At 33.2% G+C, this 20,855-nt stretch overlaps 1 protein-coding gene across 3 annotated transcripts in view; it reads left to right on the forward strand.

The window, feature by feature from the left end:
• LOC115223169 (transcriptional repressor p66-beta) overlaps positions 1-20,855 on the forward strand; it is a 100,024-nt gene that overhangs the window by 66,108 nt on the left and 13,061 nt on the right. For all 3 annotated transcript variants that reach the window (XM_036499977.1, XM_029793614.2, XM_029793605.2), the window contains exon 2: positions 20,012-20,312. In XM_036499977.1, the coding sequence (XP_036355870.1) occupies positions 20,012-20,312 (301 nt within the window). The remainder of the gene's footprint in view (positions 1-20,011; positions 20,313-20,855) is intronic.

A 20,855-nucleotide genomic window follows, 5' to 3' on the forward strand; every position in this document is an offset into this window, starting at 1 on the left:
TTACCAAAAATACATAACTTTTTTACCAAGAATAAAAAAAAAAACCCAATGCCTAATGCTTCTGAATAACTTGTGTTTATTTTTATTTGTTCTGGTCTGGTCAATGTAAAGTGATATGACATATGAATTTAGTAAACATTGCAATAAGATTTAGACATTTTCTTTAACATTTTTTTGATAGTTAATTGGCTTCTGTCATATCCAAGTTGTGACTGCTGATGGCAAGTTGTTGGTTTCAGAAAATGCCTCATATTTATTGATGGTCCCTGAGAAAGCCAACTATTTTAGTTTGTTTTGAAATTAGGTAATATAAAGAATGTTTATATCTAGAGCTCCTAATTTAAATTACAATTGTTTGTTTGACCAATTGAGGTTTCATTTTTTTTTCACTAATTATTAGGATTTTTTTTTTTTTTGTGTGATTTGATATTCTTTATAATGTTGACCCACTGCTTTTGTACTTATCTTTCAACCAGTTAACCTTATTGAGCAATCTGCATCATGTTTTTATATGTCAATGAGATTTTCATGGTAGAAATAAAGGCTAATTGTTAGTAAGAGAGCTATGTTAGCAGGTTTCTTTTTTTTTGGGGGGGGGGGGTGCATGTGTGTGTAGCTATTCAGCTTTGGTTTGCTTCAAAGTTAAGCAGTCTGTATATTTTAATGGGTTAGAAAAACAAAATTTGCTAATATTTTGACACACACACATATAGATATTTTGCTTTCTATTCTCATCTGGTCTTACTAAACACTGGACATATTATATAAAATACTGAGATTTTTCTGTTCATGTTTGGATATTTCAAATTATGTCATGCAAAGACGAATTTTGGGGATGGGTATGTGTAAGCATGCTCGAAATTTGGTTGTGTTGTCAGTACCTAATGATTTGATGGTGTGACTAAGTTTTCTGTTTATGGAAATAAAACTTAGCTTTATAATAATAATCCTTTCAGCTGAATGCTCAAGGCTTGAAATTTGGGGGTAGAGTACTAGTCAATTACATCAACTCCAGTGTTTCACTGGTACTTAATTTACCAACCCTGAAAGGATGAAAGGCAACATCAACCTCAGCGGAATTTGAATTCAGAATGTCAAGACAGACAAAATACTGCTAAACAACTCTGCCAGTGTTAAGGGTTTTTTTTTTTTTAAGCTGAAGTAGTGCTGTGGATCATAATTTGTTATGAAGTGATTCAGATACAAATCTTGTTTCAACAACAGTAGCTAACTAATGTTTCGAATGTACCTTAAAGCTTGGCTTTTCAGTAAAACTATTTTAAAAAAATATTTTTTTAGAAAAATCAATTCTGTTGGTATGATTCTATCTTCTGTAGGTGATTGATGATGTAACAAATATATTCCTCATTTTAATAATATAAGGCTGGTGGCTATGTGAATAGATCTGAATATTTATTTACTGGAATGTTTTAAAAAGCAAGTTAATGGCTCAGAGCAAATCTAATTTTATTTTCATTCAACAACTGGAATTTCAAAGTAGATTTAGGTAAACTCTGAATGCTATATTTATTCCAAGTGATTATTAGTGTGTAGCCATCTGTTCTGAAACAATAGTTTTGTACTAAGATTCACTAATGTTGCTAACCTTGAAGATATATTACCTTGCGTTTTCCCAATTGCTTTCATTGAAGCTGGTATGCAGTTCTTAATCTTTAAATTTCTCTTTTATCTATAGTGCTACTGATTTTATTGCAAGATATCGAAGATTTGTTGGGTTTTTTTTTTTTTATGCAGCTGCAGCATTATTTTATACAACAAAGGAAAGAAGTTAAGAAATTCTAAGTTCTCTGATAGTATATCCAGATATTATTCAAAGAAAACCAATTTTATTTCTCAATTAGTTTTTGAAATTTTTTTCTTTGTCCCTCCCTCCCTTCTCTCTCTTTCTCTCTCTCTCTCTCTCTCTCTCATGAATTACAAAATCACATGAGATTGCAAAAACTTCAAAATTCTTTTTAACTTTATTGCATTTTACTTCCTCTCTAGTTTTTTTCCTGTCTGAAGAATATATGGTTTCATTTTACAGAACTTTGGTTAGATTTTCCTATATATTAGATTTACCTAACCATGGGTTTTTTTTTTTTTTTTTTTGAACCAAAGAACTCTTATCTGTTAACTGAAGCAGACACGTTCAAGAATGTTGCCTTCCAAAACATCTATTTCCAAACTGCAGTCTTGTTTAATTTCAATTTCTGTGAATATTTATTTTTGGCAGAATGTCGTTTCCAGCAACCTACAAGACAAATAATCTTGTTTCCTCACTTGTATCTAATATCACACCTTTGTTGAACATAACACCCTTTCCTCTACCCTTCTAGATAGCAGCACCAATATCAACATTGAATGAACTTGTTGGCATTCACCACCTCCATTTGGTTAGGGTGGGGACTATGTCTGAAGGTCATATATTGCAGTTGAAATGGCCTCTCAGTCTTCTAAGTCATCTATGATTCAGATATGTCTGTATTTCTGTCATAACACAAAATTCAATAATTTAGATTTTTAAATTAACATCTCTTGTGTTTTCTTTGTCTATGAATGGATTTGAAAACAAACAACATCATCATCATTTTATATTCTTTATTCCATGATGGTGTAGGTTGGGTGGTTTGAGCCAGAGGACTGTGCCAAACTCTGATAAATATTTTAAATCATACTGAAAGCAAATTGATATGTGTGTGCATGTACACGGACACATGCAATAACCAAATGATCAATATGTTTGCTGTGCAATCATGAAATCTCTTGTTTCAGATCAGCCCAAATTTTGTGAGAGAAATTGTGTAGACAAAAACTGGGAGCCCATCAAATAGATTGTACCTGTAATTCAAAGGGCCAACCTTGTAACACTGCAAATGTCTGTGGAATTTTCAACCACTTCCTCTTTAATTCAATAAGTACATAGTTCAGGTTCATTTGATTGTCCAATTTGAATACTTATTGTTAAAATTAAGAGATTCATATTTTCATTTCAATTTTGCCTTCTGTGTGTTTTGCCTTCTCACAATCATAAGCCCAAGTGTTCAGTTCCTGGACTGAGTAGCACTTACCTTTGAGAAATGTACATCATTTCTTGCTGCTCCAGTCTACTCAGCTAAAAATGAGTGCCAGCTGAACTGTTTGTTTCAGCTCTCTCTCTCTCTAGCTGCCATGTTCTCAATGTTCCACTGAGTGGGAAGACTAAAAGGGTGTCTGTGCCTGCTTGTGACTACATGGATTCATAAAGTAAGCAAAAGTGTGGTACTGGCTACCAGGTCATACTTGCAAGTGACAACTAACCTTTTTACAGTGTGTGTGTGTGCATGCATGCATGTGTGTTTGCTTTTCAATTATTTTCACTTATCCTTTTGTACCTTCTGTACATTGGTATTGTGACCATACACTTTTCTGTCTGGGATACACCACTACACAAACACACACGCAGAATTTTCAGCCCCTTTTACAGCTTTTCAACATGTTCGATGAGGGCTATACCCAACATATTACAATTTCTTCTCCCAGTATACAAACTTCTACTGTTCTTACCATTAAAAGTCTCTTTAAAATGCCTACGTTTCTACAAAGTTCTATGAAAACCTGTAGAAAACTGTCCAAACAAATGGGGGAGTTGCCTGCCCATGATGTTTGGAGGAGCTACACGTTTAGCCATAATGCAATTTAATCAGTTTAGTGACTGACTTGTTCTTCTGTTGAAGATGCATTCTAAAATATATAATTCACAAGTTGTTAGAACACCATTCTAAGGTAGACAGACAAATACCTTGAATAGCAATTGATTTTATTTCTATTAAATTCATTCAACAAAATTCTCTCTCATTTTGCCTCTGAATACGATTAAAATTTAGTAATGGTCACATAAAACAACCATCTCTGTAATATCTATATATTTGTGAGTAAACAAGATGATTTATTCTGAAACTTTGTTGGGTTTTTTTTTTAAGACTTATTTGGATATAAGTAGACACACAGGTCCATTTTATATAACAGCAGATTCAATCTAAAAGATCTGTTTATTTCATATCATTTCAATAGTGCCTCACAGCTTAAAGAATTCTTTCAGGTCATATGAAATCTTATAATTAATGAAATTATCTTATCTGAAAGGGAATTGATACTAGTGGTTCTAACACCACCACTGTCAGGCACCTTGGGTGTCTTTAGCAGAAACCATTCTGTTGCAAGCATTTGGACCTGATCTCTGGTTTGAGGATACTGCCCTCCTTTCCTTCCACCAGTCTTGGAAACTCTGTAACAGATTATGGGCACTGCCTTCATTCCTGACTAAAAGATTTTGGAAAACGATTGTTGAGATATTATTTTACACTATATTTCTTTAGTAAACTTATTATTTTACAAATTTAACTGCTTCTCCTCACTTAATAACCACTCACTCGGATTAGACCCTATTCTGGCCATAATATTTTGATGATATATATATATATATATATATATTATAGACACAGGTGTGGCTATGTGATTAAGAAGTTTGCTTTCCCGCCAGTTAGTCCTGGATTCAGTCCCACTGTGTGGAATCTTGGGCAACTGTCTTCTCTGGCCCTGAGTCAACCAAATCCTTTTAAGTTGATATGGTAGACAGAAACTGACAGAAGCCTGTGGTGTGTGTGTCCTCTTGACATCATGTGATTGTTGTAAAGCAAGTGTCATCATCATACAAGCAGTATTCTTGGTTTCCAATCTTCCATGAAAACATGTCTAGCCATGGAGAAATATAAACTTACTTGGAAACAGGTGAGAGTTTGTGAAAGGAGGGGAATCTAACCATAGAAAATTTGCCTCAACAAACTCCATCTAACCCATGCAAGCATGGGAAAGTGAACCTTGAAACGATGATGATGATATATTTATAGTCCATCAAATCTTTGTTTTGAAAGGGTTAAGTTGGGTTAATATTTGGCTACACTTAGATTTACACAGGCTTTTGCATTTATTATAGTATCCAACACTATTCTCATACATACACTCACCCACACATTCATACATAATGTATGATTTAGTTAGTCATTGTTTATTTGAAAAGTAGATGTTCCAGGTAATGGACAGTGTTCATCTCAACTAGGAAGTACATCACCTGTTACCTTCAACTAAACTTGCTTTTTCTATTAACAAAAAAATAGTCTTATTTCCCCTCCCCACCTCTCCACAGTGATACATTTACTCTGACCTTATATGGTATGGTGGTTTCTATATCTGGTTTCTATATGCCTGAGTTGTCAGTGTTTTTAGTAGAACATGTTTAATATGTGCATATATACCCTTGTCTAGACATCACGTGATGGTTGTAAATTATCGTTATTGTCAAACAAGCAAGGTTGTTCGTCTCCAATCTAAACATGTATGAGTATGGGAAAAGGTTACCTTGCTTGAAAACAAGTGAGTGTTGGTGACAGGAAGGGTATCCAACTGTACAAACTTTTTCAACAAATTCCATCCAATCCATGCAAGTATGAAAAAGGGTTAAATTATGATGATGATTTCACTTATTCAGATGTATGTAATTAATTATACTTATATAAATATGATTATTAACTAATTAGTCCTAATTATCATAACTAAAACGATGCACTTACATATAGTTAATAGTATTATTTGTCTATATTGTATGTATGTATGTATGTATTCTCAATAATTATTATTTCTAATTAAGGTACAAGGTCAGTAATTTGGAAGAGGGGTTTAGTCACTACCAATAACCTTAGTACTTTATCAAGCCTGAAAGAACAAAAGTAAAATTGACTAAGATGGTGTCTGAACTCAGAATGTTAAGTTTTGGGAGAAATACCGCAAGGTATTTTTCCCCATGTTCTAATGAGTCTGCCAGCTTGCCATGTTAATATATACTCCATCATTATGGTCTTAGTTCAACTTTCTGCTGAAATCGTTTCTATATGATTGCTAGATCTAGTAGAAATAACCCTCAGATATGACCATACCAGCTTGTATAAGTACAGAACACATTAGATAATTATAATCCTACTTGCCCCCAAAACATGTAGTGGTCATAGCTGATATGCTGATATATGTTTGGTTATAAGTGTGTCTGGTCAGAGTTAGGCGTTCTAACCACCACCTCTACAAGATCTGCACCTACTCTTCTTTCTTACTGTCACAACTACACTGTATCTCAACTACTTTTCTCTGCTTATATGTACAGTCCACTCCTCTTACTACTCTTTTCTCTCAACTCAACATCTGTAACAAATGACTTTTAGTCACTGATTTTACTGAACTTTCCTCTTCCACACACACCCACACTTGCTCTCGTCATGCACTCAGTTGTCACGTGCAGAAACTTACCTAGACACAAGCTGAAGGAGCTTGTATATGTTTACTCAACCTGCTAGAAATAGCGACCTGATTACACCCTGCTATCTTAAAAACAGGAAGAACACATTCAACACTATAGATATACAAAAAGATGGAATGGTCCCAGCTAAAATACCTCTAATCATACATAAGCCTATTCATTCAGGTTATCTGTGGGTTAAACAACAACAACTTACCTGTGTGTTCTTCCTATCCTTGTGAATTTGCTACAGCTAGTATCTAGCCACCACCAAAGTCTTTTCTTTCTCTGTTCCTCTTTTTCTTTTCTTTTTTTCTTTCTGCTGTCTCTTCAACTTTCTTAGATCAAGGACATTTATCTCAACTTTGTTTATAAGTCATCGTTCTCAATCACTTTAAAGTACATAACTGTTCTTATTGCTTGCTTGCACTCTTCCTTCACCCATTGCTACTAATACTGTGACTGAATATTGTGTGAAATTGAATAGTCTACATCAGCTAGTCTCCTCACTCACTTGTATCCCTGACTGACACACCAACTCCAAACACTTGTGACATCATTCTTGTTTCTAAACCCAGTATGCATCTTGCCATACTTAAGTCTTTTCCATCTCTTCCCTCCACTGAATCACATGATCAATGCTTACTTAAAACCATCCTCACTGACATCAGCTACCCTTGGCAGCCACCCATAAGACATTTAAGTAAATGACTGATATCCTCACTCTAAGTGTGTGTGTCACTTTACAACTCTTATGCACCCTAAGTCCACAACTCCAAAATAAGTCTGCAGTTCCCAAAGAATGCTGATTGCAAGTTAAACTACCAAGAAAGAAAATATCTTTGTACCTCACATGGCCTGTAAGCTTTTTACCTCATGTAACTTGTAAGTTCTTTTGCACCTCAAATTTCAGATAAAAGTCACCATGTTTCCTACCCTGGGTAGGTTGGTATTGGAAAGGCTAACTAGCTGGTCCTCAGATTGTTCCTTCTATTATCATGAAACTGCTTGTTACAGCTAGTACTTTACTTCCATTGTATTCTTTAATCTTTTTATCTCTACAAACCCTATCACCACATCACCAATCCATGAATATGTGCAACAGTGTGTCCCACCCACAAGAAGAGTGACTTTTCTGACCCTGTCCAACTAACTTATTAAGAAGCAGTTATGAAAATCATCCACCTAATTTTATCACCTCAAGTTTTTTTGCCTTCTCAGCAGTCACAAATACAATTTCCAAACTTTGATCTACCATCCAACATTGCACACCACTATCTCCTCTCAATATTGTTTCCTTAGACATTAACAAAGGCCTCGATTATGTCTGACACAAGAGTCATGTAACAGTACTGGTTATGTGTCCCATCTATTCCTTTGGTCTTGGATCTGAAGTTTCCTATTAAATCTCTCCCTCACAATATTTACCAGTGGTGCTCACTCTGTCCCACATTCTGTCATCTCTGGAGTGTCTTTAGGATTATGTTTCATACAATAAGGATGTTTCATGGAGATGATGCCACCTTTCCCTGCACTTTTAGCTTCCATGAGCAAAGACCTTGAAAACAGCCTTCAGCATATATATGACAAGTTAACACTTTTTGTCACCATATTTCTGCTGAAATACACTGCCTTTTGCTGCATTTTGAAAATCATGGGTTTAGTAAAATAACAGCTAATTTTTGGAACATAGAATTAAAATGAAATTTTGTTGCAAGTTTTTCTTAGATCACTTTAAAAGATGAAATTTGTATCATTAACTCAGGGCAGCCTTGGGTTGGTTCATATCAAAAAGACTAATTTCTTTTCACACTGCACATATAAATCTCCCAAACATTACACCTTCCTCAGTGATAACACATAGCTAACAACCTTCAACTTTAAGCAAACATTAAGCCTCATTGGTCTATAATAATCTTAAATGACCAACAGCATTATCAAACCTACATCTCAAACTTTGATGAGCACTTCAGCCTTGAACAGTTTAATATTAGTTTTCTTTAAAAGTGTGCATGTTACTTACACTGGGGTCCTGCACACATATTTGGCACAATATAACTGCTAAATATACAGCATCCTAGACAGCAAGCAAAGTAAGACCATCTGGCTGATTGTCAAAGCTTTACTAATCAACTACAACCAATAGTCCGTGCAAACACTATTTCTTCTTTCTGTCTCTCTTACCTTTTCTCTAATGTTTGTTTCTCCTCCAGGAGTTGAAGTTGAAAATAAACCTGATCAACTTGACATTTTTTGTGAGGCCTGCAAAACCAGTTCTAAATAATAATAATAATAATAATAATAATAATATTTCTCTGTATTATAGGCACAAGGCCTGAAATTGGGGCAGGAGGCTAGTCAGATTACATCAACACCCAGTATTCAATTGGTACTTATTTCATCAACCCTAAAAAGATGAAAGGCAATTTTAACTCAGAATGTAGAGAGAGAATAAATACCACAAAGTATTTTGCCCAGCACAGTAACTATTCTGTAAACTCACTACCTTACTGTACTTATTTTGTCAACTACCAGTTGGAGCACTCTATGAAATAAGTACCAGTTGTTAATAGTAATAATAATAACTGTTTCAAATTTTGGCTAAGGCCAACAATTTTGAGGGGAGAGTGTTAGGTGTAGCATAGTTAGTTGATTGCATTAACCTCAGTACTTGACTGGTTCTTATTTTATCAACTTCGAAAAGGACAAAAGGCAAAGTTGTTCTTGACAGTATTTGAACTTGGGTTGTAAGAGCCAGAAAAAATGCCACTAAGCATGTTTTCTAATGCTCTAATGATTCTGCCAATTTACCAACCGCCCAAAGCCGCCCAAAAAAAATTTTGGTTAATGTGACCAAACCGCCCAAACCTGTCCGTATTTAGCTATTCATATTTAAATGAGAATATCAGAGCAAATCTCTTTAGTACATTCGTGAAAACACGTATTATATTTCGTAAACAGTTCAACTACAGTTTTGTACAACAATCGAAGTGTAATTTTAATTCCGTGAATTTTGGGAGATTTTTTTCCGAAATTTGTTGCTATTGTGTTTTCAAAATTTGTAATTCTGACAAAAAATGGATACGAATTTCATTATATCAAGCAGCGAGTCAGAATTCGAAGGATTTTCTACTGAAGACCTTCATAAATCTAACTCTATGACTGAAAAAAAAAGCACGTGGTATTTGATAATGAATCTGATGTTTCATTTTCCGAAAGTGAAAACAGTGAATCCGAGAGCTCCAACAGCGATAAAGAAAATGAATTGGCACCTGAATGGAGTGAAAATTTAAAAACTGTTTCTTTCGGTGATTTTTCTGAAGAAACTGGACCAAGCCACAGACTTTCCCAGAAGAGTAAAGCCTTAGACTATCTCTTTTTACTTTTTCGAATGAGCCTATTTGAAATCATTACGGTGGAAACGAACCGTCACGCTAAATGTAAACAAAGCGAAAGAAAGGATAGTTAGTGGTTTCCCATAACCTTAAATGAAATTAAGACTATTTTGCCATAAATATTATTATGGGTATCAGAAAGTTACCCAGAATAACAAATTCTATCGTAAAATTTTGTTGTATACCCAATTGAATATTAGCTAATAACCCATTTTCTATAGCGATGTTTGAACAAAATTTTAATAATTTTATATTTTGTTGAATTTACCTGTATCTACTTGCAATTAGAGTCACTTTGTGACAAAAATTATAGTATAGAATTGGTTGAGAACATTTCATTAAATTATCTTCCAAAAATCACGTTAATATATTGATAAATAAAAAAGTTATAGTTGTTTAATGAAACCAGACTTAATTTATGATTATGTTAGAAATTAATTGAAACACATAAGGGGTGTATTTTGGGCAGAAATATACTAATGAAAGGGTTAATAAGTTTTCCCAGTAAAAATAATAGTTTTTAAAGAGTAAAGAAACAGTATTTATGAACTTCCTGCTCCTAGTAATTCTTTGTATGGATTCCATCAATTGTAAAGAAGGATTTAATAAATTTCCCTTTTTCCAAATTTAATTTGCGTAGTAATCTTTGCTACAGCTTTTCTTCTACCCTACTACTGTCTCTCTTTCTCTCTCTCTCTCTCCCCACTCCACTTAATGGCAAGGACTAGAAAAACCAGCAGAATCAATATTGCTGTAATGTTCAATGTCCATTAATTTGGCAGCTAAGAATGGTGTTGCTATCTTCAAGTTTTGTGTTGCATAAGAGAAAGAAATGACCTTGTTTTCTACTCTAAAGGTCATTATTCAGCTATTTCAGATTTCTAATTATGGAGTATTTTATGAGAGTTTCATTTCTCTTTCTAATGTGTTTGAAATCTTGGTATGGATGTGTGTCCACTCTCTTCCTCTTTTTTTCCCCTTTCTCACTTTCTCTTCAAATAAATATATATATAATATATACACACACACACAGAAACGCACAAAATATGCACAATTTGAAATTGTGTAACAAATTTTAATTTTCTACAGGAAATAAAATAAGACTGATTTCTAAAATGATCCATTGTACCTTCTTTCCATCACTCTTTGTTCACTCATATATTTATATATATATATATATTTCAGTTGAATATAATAATTTATTATTCATAAGCATTGTTTTACTTTCTATAGTTAACATATGTCTCTCTGATTCTGCTTACAACGATATTTTCAATGTTGAAGTCATTTTTGTTTATGTTGATTGGGTTTCAATGCAATTTGCAGCTGCTTTATTTCATGTTTATTAGAGTTTGTTTTTATAAAAATCATTTAATGAAGTAGAGAGCCCTCCAAAATATCGTATCTTGTACTGCAGATAAATTTTCAAGAAACTTAATGTTTATTCGTAGTTTAAATTCTCTTCTTTTTTCACTGAAATGTAATGGTTGTTAAAAGTATTAGGTGCAGGCATGGCTGCATGGTTTGCAACTAATGGTTTTGTGTTCAGTCCTACTATGCAACATCTTAATTCTCTTCTTTTATGGCCCTGGGCTTAACAATTCCTTAGCGAATTTGGTTGGTAGAAATTATAAGGAAGCCTAATATGTATACATTTGTGTTTGTTCATCCCCCATCACCGTTTCACAACCAGTGTTTGTTTGTTTAATAAGTGCCAGACTTAAGAACTGGGGTTGAATTGTTTACCAAGGACTGCAATACACTGATGGATGCTAGGTTGAGGGGTTCAGGTGTACACATGCGTTTATGTATAGGCTATTCAAATGAATCATTAAACCAGACATGTTTACTTGGAAAACTGGAAATGAATTACACCATTTATATGACAAGGACACTTGTTTGCATCTATTGTGCAATGTTAAGACAGGTAGACACACACACACACACATGCAACAGGCTTCTTTCAGTGTCCATCTAATAAATCTGTTAAGGCTTTCGCCAGACCAGAAGACACTTGCTCAAGGTGCCATGCAATGGGACTGAACCCAAAACCACATAGTTGGAAGTGAACTTTTTAACCACACAGCCATGCTGGCATGGGTTGGACTACACACACACATATATATATTGTATATATGGGACTTCATTTTCTAATGTAGCCATTCCTAATTTAAAACAGAGTATGATGTGTGGAAAATTTGGTTGCTATGACTAACAGTTCACATGAAACCTACCTACATTGGCCTGAGATAAACTTTGGTTTTGTTGTAGTTAAAAAATAATGATAAATAGTGTTCCATTTGTGACATTCTCATCTTTTGTATATCAGGAACTGTATTGTTTGCTGTAGCCTTTATTTAAAGCTGTGATTTGTGAGAGTTTTTGTTGCTATCTTCAGCAGGTTGAGCAGCCATCCCAAAAAAAGTCTGCAAATAAACAATATTTTTGCCTCCTCTTTTCTTTCATGTAAAAGAGTTTTAGACCATTTAACAGATGTAAAATTGTAGAAAAACAAAACAAATATTTTGAATTTTGCCATTTAAGTTTTTTTAATTTGAAATAATTTTTTCCTCTTTAATTATTTTGTTTAGCAGTAAATATATTTCTACATATTATAAGGCCATTTTCCAAAGGCTAGATCAGAACCCAAAGGTTCCTAGTTCATTGTCAATTTACAGTCCATTGACAAGGTTCTGTTTCTTCTTCAAGTTATGAAATTCTAATTGAAATTGCTGTAGTCTGATTATACTTGGTTAGGGAAGGTAAAGGGAGAGCTTTTTTCCAATCACATTTATACTTAATGTTATAATAACATGTAAAAGGAGTAGTTCCTTTCCATACAGTCTCAAAATTATGATCTACATACAAGAACAAAAGTAATAACAGTGTTATGAATAAATGTGTATTCAGATATCCTGTTTATAGATATGTATTTAGGCTTGCAAGATTAGTCTAGTTTCGTTTTTCATTTTGTCCATCATAGATAACTTACATCACTTCCCACATACAAAAATTAAGAAGATATTTATTATGTAAATAAATTATTATTATTATTAGTGTAAAGACATATAATGGTTTACTTCTTGATTGCATGGTTTGGGGTCCAGTTCCACTGCGTGACACCTTGTGAGTGGATTTGGTAGGCAGAAAGAAGTCTTGTGTGTATGCGTTTCTCCTTGTCTTGACATCACATGATAGTTATAAATGAGTGTCACTGTCATACAAGCAGTGTCATTCATTTCTAATATTCTGAAAGATTATGTCTGGCTATGGTAAACTATTACCTTGCTAGTTGAGTGTTGGCAAAAGGAAGAGCATCTGGCCATAGAAAATCTCCCTCAATAAACTCCATCCAACCCATGTAAACACAGGCAAAGAGGTCATTAAAATATGATGTTCCAAGTTGGTGTCCAGAATTTAATAACAAAAGTGTGTTTATGAAAATCATACAGTATAGTCTTGTGAAAGTATATATATTTATCTTTTTTGTTACCAACCCATCTGAAGCTACCTCGGATTCTATAATATAAACTTCCTGTTTTAAAGTGGGCTTAATTTTAAAACTAACCATCAAACTTTCATCTTTAAATCCAAACACCAGCTTAATAACAGCTACCAAATTCTTCATTTTCAAAATTGACAAGATCAAAGGCAAGGTGTGTTTAATGATAAAAGCAAGATAAAATGGTAATGTTACAAAACATTACCAAATATTTATTTTGGGTTTTTGTTTCAAAATGAAATTATGGAAATGTAACTGATCTCATCAATTTTTAGTGTAAATTGTTACAATCTGGTCACTTAATTTCACTTCAAAGTCTAGTGAAGATGAGATTTATTACCCCTATATTCCTTATTACATTGGTACATTCTTTAATACTAATTTCCTCCCTCCTCTTTACAACCATCACATGATGTCAAGATAAGGGAGCACAAACATCACATTCACATATGTATGTGTGTGTACACACACAAATCCATTCACTATAGTTTGCCAGAGGTTATAGTATAAGACACTTGTCCGAGGTACCATGCAGTTGGATTGAGCCTAAAACCATAGGTTGGGAAGCAAACTTCTTACCCTCACAGCTACATCCATGTCTTACTATTAATCTATATTCCTGAATGCTAATTTAGTATCTCTATATTCCTTAATGCTTGTTGATTGATACAAGTAAAGAGAACAGGAAAAAAGAAACTTCTTTTTCTTACCTACCCTATCAACTTCTTTTTCTTACCTACCCTATCAACTTGAAACAGAAGGCCAAACAGTTCCAAGTGATTTGGTAAAGATAGATAAATTAGTAGACTTTAGAACCTGTTCTATGAACTATTTCAGCTTATTGAGGTTTGTGTAAATTCTGTTGTCAGCTGTATACTCCTCTCTTTCTCTCTCTCTCTCTCTATCTATCATATATATATAATGGAAGTGTATTTCGGTTGAAGTTTGCTTAAACCTTTTGATGCCAACCCACCCAAGACTGCTCTTGGTTCTAAATTACAAACTTTCTATTTTAAAGTGATCTAAATTTTAACCTTCCATCAAATTTTCATGTTAAATTCTGTTCCAAACACTGGCTTAATAATGACAAAGTCTTTTAACTAAATTCTTCATTATTTTCAAAAATTTATTGAAATAAAAGGAGTGTTTTAACAGAAAGATGGTAACAAAAAAGTTAAAAAAGCTAAACATTAAAAAAGGTTTGAAAAAATAGGTATGGAGGAAATGGTGGTTTTCATTTTATAATATAAATTCAATGCCCACACATACTGACCTGAAATTGCTAACAACCTGTAAAATCCTAATTTTAAAATTGTATCATATTTTATAGCATAAAAGATACACAAGCATATTAGATGCATCCCAATTTCAACTCTGCATATTCAGGAAAAAAAGTTTTTAGTGCATTAAAGCATGTAATATGCAGTCGTGGCCAAAAGTTTGGAACATAAGTTTGAAAATTAAAATTTTTATACTAAATGCCCAAAGTTATATTTGTGACACATTATTACTTGGCCAAAAGTTTGGAACATAGGTCTGAAAATTAGAATTTTTATTTTAAATGCCCAAATATATACATTGTATATATTTGAATTGAATTGTACTTCGGCATAACAATTTAAATTGTTTTTCTAAATGTTCCAAACTTTCAGCCATGACTGTAGGCCCAACTTCACAGAAAATGTGTATCTTACATCCTCAAATACAGTAGTTCATTTTGTTGGATATGCTTATTAACATCTTTCAATTAGAAGTATGCTTGTTTAATTTATGGTAGTTTTAAAATTAATTATTATTTGTCCTTTTTAACACCCTCTGTCCCCAAACAGTATCTGAGTTAACAAAGAAGCCATTGTAATTTAGAAACTTTAACATCTTTTAATCTCAGTTCTCTCAGTATAAAGGACTATGAACACAGGAGTATGGCAAAAGACTTTGATATTAACAACAGAATAATTAAAGAGATTAAATGATACCCATACTGTGAGTTTCTTTTAGAAATTACTCAGTGTCTTTATTAGTACTGGTATAACAAAAAAATGTACACAATACACTCTGAAATGGTTGGCATGCAACCATTTCAGTCCTCTGGCTCATTGGATCCTGTCAAACCATTTAGTCCATACCAACACTGATGATAGAATTAAATGATGATGATGTATAAAAATACTTTATTTCTTGCCAAATATGCATTAAAGATTTGCTTCTCAATGATACACATGTTTAACTCGTTTGATACAAATTTCCTTCTTTAAAGTGATTTAAAATTAAAATCTTCATCCAAATTTCATGTTAATTTATGTTCGTAGCACTAGCTTAAATACTCAACGAAATTCTCCATTATTTTCAAAAGTAATTAAAACAAAGGCAGTGTATTTCAACTGAAATATGGTAATAGAGTTAGTTTCATAAAACTAAAAATTGAAAAAAAAAAGAAAAGAAAAGGAACCACTTTAGAACAATGCATTGATAATTATTTACTTATCTATGTTCCTCTTTTTTGATAAGCAGTTTAAAAGTTTTAAAATTATATTACTATAATTTAATTGTTGCTTTCTAGTTTGATGTCTCTTTATATGTTGGCTTTAATTTGGTCTGGTTGTAGGCTGCAAGTGTTACTAACTGTAAACTGTTGGTGTTGAGCGAAGCATAATGGCCTAAGCCATCTTAAATTACTACTGAAAACCCATTAAGTTTATTCCAAACAATGTTATAAGCAAATATGTATAATCATTATCTGTGTTTTAGTTTGTTTTTTGTTTTTTTGCTTTTTTTTTTTAGTTTTTATTGTTATTTATCTAATTATATTTAGTGAAACTTCTTCATCAGGAACTTTTAATGGCTGTCAAATTCGATTTGCTGAAAGCATTTGGAGAATTCAAATTTCATGTGAATCCCTGGAGGGTTGTACTATAGCGTTTTCAATTTCAGAACTTGAAGTTGTTTAAGTTAGAGTGAAAATTTGTGTAAGAAAGTAAAGTAATTTGTGCAGATGTGTTAAACCATTATATAAACACTTGGGTTACTTAAGTGCAGATATTTAAGTAAACTACATCATTAATGAATCAAAATTTACTTGAACATTTTACAAATTTTTCTGAAGTTTTATTAACCTGTGTGAGGTGCTTTGGCTAAATGGAATATGTGAAGTGGTGGTGTGTTTTATTTCATTCTTATTGCTCTGTCAAGTTTCATTAATATTTATTTATATGTTCAATTCTTAGAAATTCTTGAACTCATAGTTTTTCTTTTTGCCTGAATTTATAAAATAAAACTGTATTTAGAGAAGGTAGGTCAAGTATGTTGATTCAGTAGAGGGCACTAGTGCAGAAGTTGAATTATTACACTGGTCTAGAAGTGAGAAGTTTTGTGTGTTGTAAGACAGTCATAGTATAGCAAGGATTGAAGGTAACGTGGGCTTGGGAGTGGGTGTAGAAGCTATACAAATTCAGAGGTGGGTGGGAGTAGAAACTGAACTTCTAGGGGGTAGTGTAGAAGCTAGGTGAAATAGGTGTGTAGAAGTTTATGGCTAAATGAAGGTGTGAACAAACTAATGTCAATGTAATTTTGCATTTGTGCTATAACTAATTAGTTGATATTTTGTTATAACTGTGATACATTGATACACTGAAAATAATAGTGACTGCTTTCACAAAATCTTATTTAATGATGCACAGAAGTATTAAATGTTTTATCCAAGTCAGACAAAACAAGAGAGATCCTACATCCTTGCTCAGCTATTGAAATTAGCTGCCAGAACTCCCTCAAAATACACCCCACAGTTTGAAAAATGAAAAGGATATATTGGATAATGCAGTTCTTGACAGCTGAAAAGTAAAACAGTGTGGCCATGGCTGGAATGCCTTTGATTATTACGCTAATCAGAGATGGGTCTCTGTGCTGGTGAGATTGCTAATCGTCATTTCTTATGGAAATGTTTTTGGATTTGGTTAGTAATTAATAGCAAAAGGGAACTAGTTATAGTTTGAGGAGTGGTTGTAATATTTTCTTTGGGATTCCAACAATCACAGACTCTTATATGAATGAAACATATACATGTTATGTGAAATTGTATGCTATACAGTGGATGTGGATGGTGTCTTAAAAAGTGGATAGCTCTACCCTTAAGATATCAAGTTACACTGCTGACAAAGAATTAAGATAGAGGGCAGGGAAGAGAGAGAGAGAGAGACAGCAATGACTCATATTGACTAGGAAAATGTCTAATGCGTCAGCAATTAATAAACCTATAGGAAGTTTGATTGTAAATGGTATTAAGTTTACATGTTCACATGTTAAGACATTGCATCACTAAATCCTACTTCAAGTTTTTCTAAGTTATTTATTTCTTATTTGTTTGGTAACGTACTATTGATAAAGTTTCCAAAATGGTCTTGTGGAGACATCATCGACTTTTTATCTTTTACTTGTCTTAGATATTGAATTGTGGGTATCCTGGGACAGCATTTTAAGTAATAACCCAGATTCATTTGACTGGATACCTTTTTTTATGTGTAAGAAATACTATGTCTCTGCAGTTAAGGTGCTAGACTACTGGTCACACAGACTGATATCGAAGCATGTCACATATATTGTAGTGTTAATGTTGTATCTAGATCAGTCCCTGATCAGTTACATTTGATATGAAGTATTCCCACTTTGACCATCTCATCTTTTTGTATTATATATATAAGCACTACATTATCTAATTTATCCTTCCTTTCCTAAGACTGTAAGAGCACAATTTTAAGAACTGAGATGCTATTTTTTATCATTCAAGTGACTGCATAGTGTCTTTGGCAAAAATCAGCTCTGTTTAATCTGTATTTTGTTTGTTAAACTAAAATGCCCCTCATTTTGCAGTTGGGTTGATAGCAATATTAAAAATAATGCTTCAAAATATGGCAGAAGGCCAGCAATTTTAGCAGGAGTGGGGTTAGTCAGTTCCATCAACCCTAGGACTTGATATATAATATTGCAGTGTTTGTTCTTGTTTTTCCATGGTAGCATGAGTTAGGGGAATATATTATTTAGATATTGTTTTGCAGGTGCAGTCATGGCTGTGTGGAGTTATACTGTGTGTCACTTTGGGCAAGTGTCTTCTATAGCCCCAGGGTTGGCCAAAGGTGACCTCAGGGTGATATGAACTCAAACATAAAAAGCCAGAAATGCCACTGAGTATTTTGTCTGACATGATAATGATGATGATAATAATGGCCAGTTCTAAAAATATTTAGCCTAGAAATATGGAGTATCAAACAAAACAATATAATGTAAAAAAAATACAATATATTGATTAGTTTCCATTACTTTTTTGTTTAATTATCTACCAATTTTTAATGATAAATTACAATGAATTTTCATTTCATTGATGTGAATAGCAAGTATTCACACCTGTTGTATGCCCCCCCCCCGTGTGTATTTAATCCTAATCATACCAATCTGTTTGCGACCGCCCTTGATCCTATGATACAAACTTCCTGCTTTAAAGTGACCTAAACTAAAATCTTCCATCAAAATTTCATGTCAATTAATGTTCTAAACACCAGCTTTATAATGACAAAATTTTATTAAATTCTTTGTTATTTTCTAAACGAATTGAAACAAAATCTGCATATTTTAACAGAAATATTGTTACAAAATGTTTGATCCTTTTGTTTCCATATCCCTGCTGAAATACACTGTCTTTGTTGCAATTCATTTGAAATAACCACTATTTGTTCTGTTTTCCTGTCATCTAAACTTAAGAATTATGCTTCTTTAAATCATTTGCTTTCTCATAATTTTCCTTCCTTCTACCCCCAAAAGGAGAGATTGGTCACTTTCTTATAATTAACTTTATGTTTGTCAATAAAGAAAGAAAATGTTAAAGAGGATTAAGCCAAAAGCAGTGTTTGTTCAGTTTTTATGGCTTTTCCCATGTTAGCATGAGTTAGAGGATACCTTATCAAAGTATTGTTTTACAGGTGCAGGTGTGGCTGTGCATCTGTGTAGTTTGCTTCCCAACTACATGGTTTTGGTTCAGTCCCATTGTGTCGCACCTTGGACAAGTATCTTCTATTGCCCTGCACTGGCCAAAGCCTTGTGAGTGGGCTTGGTGAAAGAAACCTGTGAGTTTGTGTCTCTTTTTTTGTCTTGACATCACATGATGGTTGTAAGCAAGTGTCACAATCACAAGTAATTTCATTCATTTCCTGTCTGCCATAAAAACATGTTTGGTTAAGGAGAAATATTACCTTACTTGGAAACAGGTAAGTGTTGGCAACAGAAAGGGCATCTACCTGTAAAAAAAAATCTACCGTGACAAATTCCATCTGATCCATGCAAGCATAGAAAAGTGAAATTTAAAACAATAATGAGGAGGAGGATGCCTTTCCTGATGCTAATTCTCACCTCTTTTCTTAGTAAGGGATTTCCTATTCTACACACTTTTGAAGAGGAAATAACAATGTCACTGCTTGTAGCCTTGTAATTTTTAGAAACACAAATACACACACTCCTGAAAGGCTTCTTTCAGATTCCTTCTATTAAATCCACTCACAAGATTTTGGTTGACCCAAAATAGAACATGCTGCACAGTAGGACTGAATTCAAGACTTCATTGTTGGGAAATGCACTTTTTAGCAACAAATCTATGCTTGTGTCCATGTTACTTTGTTAATATACACAGTTGGAGTGTTTCAAGTATTGTGGAAGGATTTGGTAAATTTAAATTAAATCTATATAAAACAGATCTTTTCTGCTTTAAGTTATTTAAAAGTAGCTCATGAATATTTTGTTTATTAACAGATATAACAATGGAAAAAAATTCAAGTGGGGAAAGTAATGGTATAACAGAAGGAAATGCTACTTCAAAAGGGTCTCCAATAGCACCAGAAACTCCCACAAGCACAACTAAGGAATCTGATAATGCAGAAAATCTCTCAACAACTGATTCTAGCAAGGTTGCCTCTGTTCCAGCTACTGTCTCATCAACATCTTCTGCCAATTCTTCCCCTTCTACACCACCAGAAAATTGCATTCCTTCAGAGGATACTGCCAGAGAAACTACTGACAATTCTCCACCAGATGATAAATCTTCAGAATCAAGGTGAGTGCTTTTTTTTTAAAGTTCATATTTATTTTGTATTACAAACACCAACTTAACCCTTTAGAAATAAATGCTAAAGGGTTAAGCTGGTGTTATATTTGGCCTAGATATTGTGTTATATGTTGAAACTGGACAGATCTGGCTGCTCCAGAAAAATACTCTAGGAAAATAAATGATTGCATCATTGAAATCTCAAAGCTATGAGATAATGCATCATTAATTCAAAACAATGTAAGTAAATAAACATTACATTTGACAGAGTAATCTGAATGCTAAAGGGTTAATATTGGACATAGTTATTTTACTAAATTCTTCAGTATTTTCAAAATTAAGGGTACCTCATTTTTGTGTGTGTTTAAGTGTTCTCTTAATCTGAAATGGAGGTTTTTAAAAATCAGAAATGATTAAGTCTTATAACTTAGTGTGTATTATTGTAACACATTACAATGTTCTTTTATAAACTTTTTTTTTAATACAGAAAGTTCAAATTGGATGAGAGTTAAAACAGCTTCAGATGAAATAATTGAAACATGTAATAAAAAT

Source organism: Octopus sinensis, linkage group LG2, assembly GCF_006345805.1.
Source record: "Octopus sinensis linkage group LG2, ASM634580v1, whole genome shotgun sequence".
NCBI classification, from domain to species: Eukaryota; Metazoa; Mollusca; class Cephalopoda; order Octopoda; family Octopodidae; genus Octopus; species Octopus sinensis.